Raw genomic sequence first — 12,600 nt, 5'->3', positions numbered from 1 at the left:
AAAAATCTCCGTGGATGGAAGGGCCTTTATTTGATGTACTCATTCTAGAAGATTCTAACCTTCAGAAACTTAAATTCTTAGTATCTCAGAGGAAGCAACTTTTTTAACGTATCCCCAGCCCACTTGAATACACTTTAAGATACCCTGCAGCATGAGACCACCCACAGTTCTTCTGTGGTTGCTTGTCTAATCATAGTGCAAGTGGCTGAGGGGGTATATATTTTAAAAATCAGAATGTAGTTGGAATTTGGGCTAGCTTGCAAAATTAAGACAATTCCCCTTCAGTTTTTAAAAATTCAGATTATTTTTACTAAAAGTCTCACTAACATCTTGGTAACTAGGATAAAAAAAAACAACTATATAGGTGCAGAATTAACATTTTTGGAGTTGTGCAACAGACAAAGTACACCTAGAGAACATAAAAATTCTTTATTTAACCTAATCCAGCCAGTATTGAGATAGTCTGCTATATTAAAAACAAGACGTTTAAAAAAATTACAGCACAGTTAGCAAGGCAGTGACTAATTAAGTCACTAAGTTTAATTTTATATTCTTCACAGTCATTTGATAATCATGTAATGAGGAACAATATTTTCGGCCACTTTGGAGATAAGTTAACTTCTGCAAAGAAGAGAATTCTATTAGTTGTCACTGAATTTTATAAAAGAGGTTTAAAACATTAAAGTTTATAGAAATAACACAGTAAAAGCAATGTGAAATTAAACAGGAAAACACAAAATATATCCACCCATCCAAAAAGTCTGTAACATCCCATTAATCTGTCCCCTAACACCATTCTCTTACCTCTCCTTTCCCTTTTCATAGAGCACGAACAGACTAACAATTAAGAAACAGCTACTGCTCTGTAGGGGCTATTTCGAGCCTAAAGTGCCTCTATTCCTTTAATTTCTCAGTTAATCCTAGAAATGGTCTTCTGAGATAGAAGTATTACTTGCATTTCAGAGATGAAGAAAACTGTAGCTGAGAGAAAGCCACTTGGCCAAGGTATGCATCCAGTTGTTAAAAGCAGAATCAGAATTGGAACCCAGGTCCATCTAACTTTAGTCAGCCCATGCTCTTCTATTGTTCATGGTGGTGCAAGCCACCTTTCTGAAGACTGGTACACAGAACTTTCTGAGCGAAGGTTTTTGGGCTTTAAAAGTCTTCAATTCCAGGGCTAGAGGCCACTCTGGTCCCCAGGCACTTGCAATTCCCTCCCCATAGCTCTAGAAAACCATCCCTGCTGCCCCCAAAGGATTAGAGTTGTTTCCTTGGCCCTCAAGAACCCTGATGCCAATAAACGCAAAAGCAGCTACTCCCCCCCCCCCCCCCCCCCCGCCATCTTCGGCATGAAAGTAGTAACTGGGGAACAGTGTGCTTGTATAATTTTATTAAAGGTTGCCTAAAAGCTGTTCTATATAACAAAATTATGCAGGAAATATCTACTATGTCTTCTTATATTGAAAATTAAAGAAAAGCCAATATATTTTATAATTACAGCAATATAATCTAAGTTATTTTTATATATACTCATAGATTTTATATTTCCCCTTTACAACTGCAGCAGTGTTCTTAATAAGGCTCACTGTCAGTCAAATATTCCCTTCCTCCCAAAATAATTACAACTCTGAATGTTCAACAGCCATTCACATAAACTTTATAAGACAGGATTAAGACATTCATACTATAGAAAGGTACCAGTCTTAAATTACTAAAGTTTAACATACATTATTGCAATCTAACATAGCTCAATCTATATTTGCTACACTCCTAAAGAGAAGTGGCCATGTATCGGTAAGGGAAACGTTTATTACTGTCATGCATTATATACTGTGAACAAGAAAATAAATAGGGTTTTTGGAACTATCTTTTAAAAATTTCAGTTAATGAAAATAACTGCAAGACCATTCAGATTGAACATTAAAAGGGCCACTATTAAAAATGGCTTAAAATAAATAATTGCTTTTTTAAAAATGAACATAAAAACTAGTTAAACAGTGATTAAGGTGCTAGCCTCATCAACACGACAAGCAATTAAAATCTAAAAACATTAGTATTGGATTTAATAAATGGACTTAAGCCAAAAAACAATAACCTCAATATTTACTCAAGACTTCTTGTTTTCATAATGATCTTCTTGCTGACTGATATAAAAACAAAGAGCTCAAGTAAACCTCACCTTGGTTTACGCACTGCTGGTTTTCTATCTGTTGAAACTAGATGGTAAACTGCATAAAAGCAGAAACCAAATCGTCTTCCTCACCACTGTATCCCACAGCACTTTGTACAATGCCTGGGCAAATAGGAGGTGATCAACAAATACCTGAATAACTGAATCAATGAAAGAGAAGAGTAAAATAACTTTATTGATTTTTTTTTGCAAACCGTTCTCTGTGCTCAAACTACTATAAACTGGCAGCTCTAATTTCTAGAAATATGGATTTAAAAACTGTACTCCAGTGATTGAAGGACCTGACGACTCTCTCCCTTTCTCTCTCTTACATGCATGCACGCGCGCGCACACACACACACACACACACACGACTACATGAGTCAAAATTACATTATGAGCTATGAGATGTCGACATTATATAAATAAAATTTAATAGTGAAAAAGTGATTTGGAAGCCCTGTGAATTTTTACCCTACACATTTTGGAGGACGTCACATGGGTTAAGAAAAACACAACAAAATTGCATTTGTTCAGATAATCATTTGAATGTTTACATACATTTTTGGTTTGTTATTTTTTATAACTAATTTACATTTCCTCATATTAACATATATTCCTGTTTAGCATGTAATCAAATTATGCCAGTGAGAAAAATCCTCATAGTACCTTCATTGAGTTGCTGATTCTAAGAAAACACTGAACATGAACATGTACAAAAGAGGCATTTGAATAAAACAGCATGTGCATTTTTAAATATTTGCACAGTTTGATCTTTACATTTCTGTCTGGAGAAAATATGAACAAAACCCAGGTCTACCATGCTAAGATAATGGTTCAGATGACTGCCATAAAAGAAGTACATACAAAACAATGAAAACAAATCACAACCTTAGGTTCCGTGATTACTGAGAGGATTTCCCCTGCCCTAAGTGCTTTATTCTATTTCTTAAAAATATGAGCAGCAGCTTATCATAAGTCTCCACTACTGTGCATTAATGATGGAATCAACAATACAACAGACTCATAAGGATGATAGGACTGCAGAACAACTAGAAGTCACAGTTTTATGCTTCTTCTTGCTCTGGATAATTTAGAATTTTGCGGTGTGCCTGACGTAAATATTGCTGTTGTTTGAAGTAAACCTTGAATGCTCCTTTTATGGCAACAAAAGCAATTCCACCCTAAAATAAAAATAAAAAGCTTTTTATAATGCAGATTTAGAGAAACATAACAACATAATTTTACTTAGATCAGAAAAGACTAGCCATTGCTGCTAATTCAGATGAACGCAAATGAGACAGTTCTCTTTTCTACTTAGGGGGTAAGACAGGCAGGATCACTACACCCAACAGAGATACCTTCCCTGTTTGTTTTTTTTTTTAATATTTATTTATTTTGAGAGCAAGAGAGAAAATCAAGCAGGCTCTGTGCTGCCAGTGCAGAGCCTGATGTGGGCTTGATCCTACGAACCGTGAGATCATGACCTGAGCCAAAATCAAGAGTCGGAGACGTTCAAATGACTGACCCACTCAGGTGCCCCCTTCCCTGTTCTCCTATTGAGGTAATCTTCTCTCCACTTAGCTTGACGTCCATTCTGATATAGCAGGGAGAAGGCTTGGGCACATGTGCAGGCTGCTATCAGAGAAGGGAAGTGGGAGGAATAACAATGATAGCAAACAATACAAGGGCATATTATGTGCTAGCACTTCAAATGAACTATTTAATCCACCACATAACCTTGATGTAGCTACCAATATGATCTTCATTTTACAGGCACAGAGAAGTGAAGAAATTTGATTTAGGTTTCTCAGCAAGGCAGTTATCTGTGATAGGATATGAACCAGGCAGTCTGATCCTAGAGCTGAAGCTATTCACCAAAATCTTGTTGGCAAGGATGGGTGTGATAATTCATGCCTATTCTAGGAGAGACATCACCTGCAGCATAGTTCCAGAAGGCCAGAAGTAATGCAAAGGATCTTCCCCTCTTTCTTGCTATTGGATAACAGTGGGGATCAAATAGAACCTCAAGGCACAGAAGCCACAGAATGAGTATTTATGAAGTCCCACTGTTTTGTTTTGTTTTTTAAACACAGTTCCTTCTCTTTTGTATAGTCACTTGGAAAAAAAAAAAAAGGTAGTATTAAAACCATCTTACCAAGATTGTCCTTTGTAAATTAGAGTTAACACTACTGAACATCAGTTTACCAACTATTGTTGCAATAGTAGGAAAGACAAGGGCTCCACACAAAATTCGGGTAGCAGAGACGTGATCTGCTAAAGGATTAGCCTCAGCTGGAATTCGAGGAACAGGACAACCAATCCCTGTTGGGGGGGAAAAAGAAATGGAGGTATTAATGCTAATAAATCACAATAGCTAAAATATCTTCACATGTTAAGATTCTTCCACAAGGTTAATCTGGTGTGCTCATTATAACCACAATTCAGGGCCTTACCTGGAAATATACTGTTCAAAATTTGTAGTTTATTTGAGTATTTGCGCCATAGTCTAAGCACGTAGTCTTCCCAGCGAATCATCTTGCCTAATATCAGCATGACAGGAATAGTAGGAAGTCCAATTAAAAGGAATAAAGGATCAGCTCTTTCCATAACATCCAGACCTTCTTTATGGCCTACAACCTGTGAAACAAACCGCATTCACTAGAATCATTTCCTTATCTAATGAAAGGTTGCATGCTTGAGCTGAATTCATTTTAGAGGAAATGGTAAATTTTGAAATAAAAATATAAAAAGTTTTAAAAATAAGTCAGAAAGTTATCAGTCCTGATTTATTTATGTGTCTCTCATTCAAAGGAAAAAAAGCTCCTTCATATTATATTGGAATAAAAGCTTTAAAAAACAGTGGGGTGCCTGGGTGGCTCAGTCAGTTAAGCATCCAACTTCAGCTCATGATCTTGTGGTTTGAGGGTTTGAGCCCCGTGTTGGGCTTCTTGCTGTCAATGTGGAGCCTGTTTTGGATGCTCTGCCTCCTCCCCTGCTCATACTCTCTCTCTCTCTCAAAAATAAATATTGAAAAAAAAAATGGTTGAGGGCACATGCACCCCAATGTTCATAGCAGCACTATCAACAATAGCCAAAGTATGGAAAGAGCCCAATGTCCATTGATGGATGAAGGGATAAATATGTGGTATATATATATACTAATGGAGTATTACTCGGCAATCATAAAGAATGAAATCTTGCCATTTGCAACTATGTGGATGGAACTAAAGGGTATTGAAAGACAAGTATCATATGACTTCACTCATGAGGACTTTAAGATACAGATGAACACAAGGGAGGGAGGGAGACAAAACATAAGAGACTCTTAAATATGGAGAACAAACAGAAGGTTACTGGAGGGGTTGTGGGAGGCAGGATAGGCTAAATGGGTAAGGGGCGTTAAGGAATCTACTCCTGAAATCATTGTTGCCCTGCTAATTTGGATGTAAATTAAAAAAAAGGTTGACCCACATTGATTACATTTCAATAGAGGGAAGGGGATTTCTGGTTATTTTATTCCTCTTGTTTGATATGGTTAGACTGGGCTATAATTCTAGGTCCTGTTTGTCCTCCAGCAGAGCATCTGTTTTTCTGCTCTTCCTACTAGGGTAAGCATAACCAAGGGGCAGAACCAGCCTTTAGGAGATGGCCCAAAAGCTCACTTCCCTTTGGTTCTTTCTCCATACTCAGTGATCTCTGGTATAGAGTGATTTTTCTGGCTGGCTAAATGCTTGTTCTACAGACCAAACTCTGCTAAAATTCAATTCTAAGATCTACATTTGAGTGACTGCAGTTTTTGCTACAGGTTCCAGTCATTTTTCTAATCTAGGAACCCTAGGGTATCCTAACTCTAGGGTAAAGAAGCTAAAACAATCCTTTCCCTCTCATCTGGGTCTTAGGGTTATTTCTCCACTGGTTTAGATCCCAGAGGGCAAGAAGGATATGATTATTTTTTTAAAATGTTTATTTTTGAGAGAGCGAGTGAGCACGAGGGAGGGGCAGAGAGAGAGAGAGAGGGAGAGAGAGAATCCCAAGCAAGCTCTGTGCTATCCGTGAGATCATGACCTGAGCTGAAACCAAGAGTTGGTCACTCAATTAAATGAGCCACCCAGGCACCCCAGGATATGATTCTTTTTTTTTTTTTTTTAATTTTTTTTTTCAACGTTTATTTATTTTTGGGACAGAGAGAGACAGAGCATGAACGTGGGAGGGGCAGAGAGAGAGGGAGACACAGAATCGGAAACAGGCTCCAGGCTCTGAGCCATCAGCCCAGAGCCCGACGTGGGGCTCGAACTCACGGACCGCAAGATCGTGACCTGGCTGAAGTCGGACGCTTAACCGACTGCGCCACCCAGGCGCCCCCAGGATATGATTCTTACTTGTGAATCTCCATACATTCCCCTCCCAGGAAAATTCTTTTTACTCCATCTTGGCCTTATACTTCTCTCAACATCTCCATTTTATTGGTGAGCTTCTTAGTTTTTTAACTGGAGAACTTCTCTGAAAATTCTCTTTCAAACGTCTCAAATGATCTTCCCTTTAGCCAAAGTCTCAATCGCTTCCAAATTAAACCTATTTCTCTGAAGGATTATTTTTGGCAGTTATGACAGAAGAGGACGATTTCAGAATCTTGGGCTTTTAGCCCACCCAGGTATCACAGTGAGGACAGCTTGCTAGGAAGACACTACTATAAAAACTCCAAATAGTTTTTCTGATCACACTTGAGGAGTAAGCCATGAAGAGAGGACTGGGAAGAAACTGTCTCTTTGGAAGCGAGGAGGTAAAAGGAAGGAAGGATAGGCAAGGAGGGAAGGAAAGAAAGAAGGCAGGGAAAACTAAAAGTGCCAGGTACACTCAGGAAACAAGCTCATGAAAAAGTAAATGGGATTTTATTTTTTCACAAACGAGATGCTCTTCATGTCAACTATCATAGCAAATTTTTTTACTACTACATAGCAAATTTTTCACTACTACAAGGACGTGTGAAATAAGGTCAAGCTGAGAATGGTAAGAACAAACTGAAATTCTAGACAACACATTCAATCCAGGTAAAAATATTTTATACGTACATGGAGAGCACCAAAATGGATGCTTTAAAATCTGAGCCAGGGACAGAGTCCAGGTTTGTACTTCATTATCTAACCACAGTGTAATATTAAAGGGCAGGAGGCCAGCCTCTTCTCAGTGGCCAGAAACCAGGTATAGGTATCTAATATTCTTCTGTGTCTCCTTGTAGAAACTTGACACCTTGTATGTGAAGGATGACTGTTCTGAGTTGCCCTAAAGTGAAAGAGTCTGGTTCACAATACAGTTGATCCTTGAACAACATGAGTTTTGTATATAACTGGTCCACTTATATATAACTTTTCTTGATTTGTCAGTGCCCCTAATCCCCATGTTGTTCAAGGGTACACCGTATTTCATAAACCCTAATCCCATACTGGGGACAAATGTGGATTAGCCCAGAGATTGTGTATTTACCTATGCTTTTTGAGGAATATTTCATTTTTATATCATTTTTTCTTTTTTAATATTTATCTTGGAGAGAGAGAGAGCACAAGTGGGGGAGGTTCAGAAAGAGAGGTAGACACAGAATCTGAAGCAGGCTCCAGACTCTGAGCTGTCAGCACAGAGTCGGACAAGGGGCTTGAACCCACCAGCTGTGAGGCCATGACCTGAGCCGAAGTTGGAGGCTAAACCAACTGAACCACCACCCAGGTGCCCCTCATTCTATTATTTTCAGTTTAATGATCACATATAAAGTTACAACTAAATGTGATTTAAATATTCTCAAAGTGCTAGCAAATAAATTCAGAAATCTGAAAAATCCCTTTTGTGGGTTATGCTATTCTTTTTAAAATTTGGGGTTTAGAAATATAAAGCAGAGTGAATATTCAGGTAGAGACTACAGTAAGGCACAGTTTATTTCTCATGGGTAGTGGTAAAAACCTTACAACCAGGTATCTCAGAGTGAGGAAACAAAAAAGGAAATAGGGCAAACTGAGCAAAAGGCCCACTGCCCAATTTCTTATACCTAAAGTCAACAGAGATGCTTTATACTCAAGCTGGGCTCACCATGCACGCATACCTGCATGCATTCATTCAACTGAATACTGACTGTGTGCCAGAAATAGGCCTAGGTGTTGCGGATAAAATGGTGAGCTAAACAGATGTCTTTTGGAGAGGAGAGAGACAAATTAAACAAGCATGCAAATATAAATGCTAAAATGGAAACAATAGTATAACTATAGTATACCCCCTGCTACTATAATCAGACTCAAGGGCAGTAAATGAGGACTGAGTAAAGCAATGGGGCTGATTTAACTTTGGTTAAAACAAACCCAGCATACCTTGTGTATCAGCAGGAACATTCTGGTTTTATGCTCCAAGATTTCAAAACAGGTTATTTTTAAGACTTCAATTTGGGGGTGAGATTCAGGAACTATAGAATGTCTTCTCTAAGAATTTGTTATCTGTGTATAAAATAAAGACCTAGGAATTGTAGGTTTAAAGAAAGGTTTGTTTCTCTGCTTGAGGCCTAAAAGCTAGTTCTTCATATCCAGGAGTTCACCAATGTTGAAAGGCTAAGAGTTTTAACCTGATCTTTTTTTTTTTTTTTTTTTAATTTTAGAGAGAAAGAAGAGTGCAAGTGGGGGGAAAGGGTAGAGGAAGAGAGAGACTTTAAAATTTATTTATTTATTTATTTATTTACTTACTTACTTACAGAGAGAAAGAGACATGGGAAGGGCAGAGAGAGAGGGGGGCAGAAAGAAAGGGAGACAGAATCCCAAGCAGGCTCTGCACAGCTCAAACTCACAAACCCTAAGTTCATGACCTGAGCTGAAACCAAGAGTCAGCTGCTTAACTGACTGAGCCACCCAGGTGTCTGAGAGAGAGAGAGACTCTTAAGCAGGTTCCATACTCAGTGCAGAGCCTAACAAGGGGCTCAATTCCAAGGGATCATGACCTGAGCCAAAATCAAGAGTCGGATGCTCAACTGACTGAGCCACCCAGGCACCCCCTAATCTGATCTTTTAAATCACTTCCTTTTAGGACCCTACTTTTATTTTTTAAATTATTATTATTATTTTAAAATCTACCTTTTTTCCCAAGTTCATTCACTTATTTTGAGAGAGAGAGAGAGACAACAAGCATGGGGGAAGGGGCAGAGAGAGAAGGGAGAGAGAAAATTCTAAGCAGGCTCCGGCACTGTCAGTGCACAGCCCGATGTGGGGCTCGATCCCACAAATTATGAGATCATGACCCAAGTAGAAACCAAGAGTCGGACGCTTAACTGACTGAAACACCCAAGTGCTCCTATGGCCCTACTTTTAAATGGGAGAATGAACAGTGATGAATTAAGAGGTTTTCTTAGTCAGACTTAAGGAGAGTTAAGTGTAGTATATGAGTTAAGAACTGACAATGCTTATGGGGGTTATTTTTACACCAGAGGGAAAAATGGAACGAAAATGGACATGAAGGTGGTTGTTCCAGAGTAAAATGTTCCCACTGCCTGTGGAACAAAGTTTCACTTAAGGAGCCCTAGATTAGGGACAGGGGTCCTAATGCTTCTTCCTTACTGTGTGGTATTGGACACGTAAACTTGCCAAATTTGTAAGCTAGGAATAATTAATAGTATCTAGATCACACTATTGATGCAAGGTTTAAAAACATCAGTGCTGGAAGGTGTTTAGCCCAGTGCTGGGGGAAAAAAGTTACCTATCACACGTTGTCTTTTCAATAAAAAGATAAGCAGAAGGTCTCAAGTTCCTCACAACTAATTGGGATTGAATTTAAGACTGGCTCGTGGAGAAATAAATGGGAAAAGAATAGTGGTCTGATTCCTTAACCTAATATACTTGTACTTTAGAGTAGTCAGAGAACAAAAGGAAAAGAAAACCGTCAAGGGTTAAAAAGAAAACCCTAAATACTGCTGATGGTATAAGTGGGGCACATTCCCTAACAAATATGCTCAGAAAGGTAAAAGTCTTCCCAATACAATTAAATCATATGATACCTACCTACCTACCTACCGTCTGTAATCTACTGTAATCTCTCTCATTCAGGGCTTAAAAAATCTTTCCAAGTGCCACAGTGTATATGAAGATTATTTCTAAGTGGTAACACAAAATATATGTATCATCATAATTTTAGTCTTTTTCTTTACCATCACCATTGACCAACATGTTCATTTTTGTCTCCTTGCTTGTATCTCCTCTACAGATCCAAATTATTGCCTTCAAGAGTCAGCTCCAGACTTACTTTCTATGAAACTTCAAACGATCTTTCATTGTACTGAATTAAAATACTGTTTATGTAGTCTTCTGTACTCTTCATATTTGTTTACATAATGTTATAACTGTTCTCCAGTTGTTCACTTATGTACAACTTGTCTTAGAACTATATTCCTTGGGCCTGGGAATCATTAACAAATTTCTTTTAAGATTGAGCGATGCTTGGAGTCCCTGGGTAGCTCAGTTGGTTAAGCGTCTATTGGTTTCGGCTCAGGTCATGATTGTACAGTTAGCGGCTTTAAGCCCCACATTGGGCTCCATGCTGGCAGTGTGGAGCCTGCTTTGGATTCTCTCCCTCTCTCTCAAATTAAAAAAAAAAAGATTGAGTGAGCCTAAAATCTTTACTCAAAAAGAGCCATCCTATTTCTTGTAGTCAATTAGGTATTAAGAGAAATCACTCAATCTCATGGGACCTTAGTTTCCTCACCTGCAAAAAATATACATATACATCCGTATTGTACATTCAATAATGTATATATCTGCTCTAAGTTTTTGTGTCTTCGTCAGTACTAGTGAATTACCTAAACCTCCCTGAACTAATGATGTACTCATTAATCAAAACTGGAGTTTTAATTTATTTTATTTAATTATTGCAGAGAATATAATCAAATAAACCTGCTACTACCTGACAGAACTAGTCATATAAAAAAAACCCCACGATATTTATGAAAGCCCTTTAAGTATTAGTCTCTGTGTATATGCTATAACAGGAATACCTAAGTGTAAGACAGTCTCTACTTTTAAGGAAATTACTTTTTAAAAAATATTTGAGAGAGAGCAAGAGAGAGTGTGAGTGGGTGCAAGCAGGGGAGGGAAGGAGAGCGGAGAGAGAGAATCCAGTGCAGAGCCCCACGTGGGGCTTGATCCCACAAACTGTGAGATCAAGACCTGAGCCAAAATCAAGAGTCGGACACTTAACCAACTGAGCCACCCAGCACCCCTCAAGGAAATTACCTTCTAATAGGAAAAGCAAAGGGCTGAATATAGGAAAAATTAAATAACTTCAGTAATCTATATCAATATCACTTGGTCAGCACAAGATTTGCTGCCATTTAAAGAATGACAGTGGCAGGAGTTGTCTGGTTAGTTTCAGGAGGGAAAAGCAGCTCAACTAAGCCTGAAAAGAGTTCAGATTTGGAGAAGTAGAGAAGAGAATGGAGAGACAGGTATGAGGCAGGGAGGGTGGCAAAAGTCAAAGGACAGAGGTAAAAAACTAAACAGGAGCAAAAGGATAGGATGCAGGGGACAGCCCAATAGGCCTCAAAGTAGAATGAAGGCTATGAAGGATTTGGCATAACAAATCAGGTCAAGGAAACAGAATCTTTTTTAAGTCAGTGGTTCTTAATCTTTATCCATTACACTCATGACAAATGATGGTTTACTATTTGTAATTCATTCTAGTGACTACATCCAGATTTTGGGGGTATCCTCAACGCTTCATGAAGAAACCTTGCAATACTCTGTTTCACCATGACTAAACAACCAGAAAGGCTACTTACCATGGACCTGGCATAGGCAAGTTATGTGCAATTTCTAGAATATTACATAGTGTGTAAACTGTTACTGAGTTACTTATGAAACACTTACCCAATCTAACTGCTGCATTGGAAGTCCTACTTAAGACAGAGGAGACAGCTTGAAGTAGATGTTGAAGGGATTTTTTAAGGAAGATTAATTTGGAAGGATGGACTGACAGAAGAGAATGAAATTAGAGAAACCAATCAAAAGACTCCTTTAGCCATACGGTATGATAGGGGAGTGACAACAAAGTCAGGTGTTATAAAGACTGTGGAAAGGAAGCTACGGATATAAGATATCAAAATGGAAACTGCTTGGATTTGGTCAGTGGACTGGAGATAGGGCTACGAAGCAGAAAGTTAAAGGTAATCCTAAGAATGTAGGATATAAACCGAGTAGATGGGAAAATGATAGTAGCAATCAGAGGTATAGAGAAATTATAATATTATAAAATATAAATAAATTTAGGTTTCAAATTGAGGAAAAGACTAGTTTGATTTCAGAAATCCTGAGTGTGAAATCACAAGTGGTCACATAAGGAGAAGGGTCAAGCTGCAACGGCAGGACTGCTTTTGAGGATAGAATAGGGCAAAAGATGTAGATCTAACCATAAAA

At 38.3% G+C, this 12,600-nt stretch overlaps 1 protein-coding gene across 1 annotated transcript in view; it reads right to left on the bottom strand.

The window, feature by feature from the left end:
• Positions 1 to 414: 414 nt before the first annotated feature.
• MARCHF5 (membrane associated ring-CH-type finger 5) overlaps positions 415 to 12,600 on the bottom strand; it is a 56,490-nt gene continuing 44,304 nt past the window's right edge. Inside the window, exons 4-6 of the mRNA XM_027062628.2 lie at positions 4,627 to 4,810; positions 4,329 to 4,495; positions 415 to 3,354 (exon numbers count right to left, since the gene is read on the bottom strand). Of these exons, the coding sequence (XP_026918429.1) occupies positions 3,238 to 3,354; positions 4,329 to 4,495; positions 4,627 to 4,810 (468 nt within the window). The 3' untranslated portion in view covers positions 415 to 3,237. The remainder of the gene's footprint in view (positions 3,355 to 4,328; positions 4,496 to 4,626; positions 4,811 to 12,600) is intronic.

Source organism: Acinonyx jubatus, chromosome D2 (genome assembly GCF_027475565.1).
Source record: "Acinonyx jubatus isolate Ajub_Pintada_27869175 chromosome D2, VMU_Ajub_asm_v1.0, whole genome shotgun sequence".
NCBI lineage: Eukaryota > Metazoa > Chordata > Mammalia > Carnivora > Felidae > Acinonyx > Acinonyx jubatus.
Note: the sequence above shows the minus strand (reverse complement) of the source record. Positions and strands in the feature narration are given on the sequence as shown.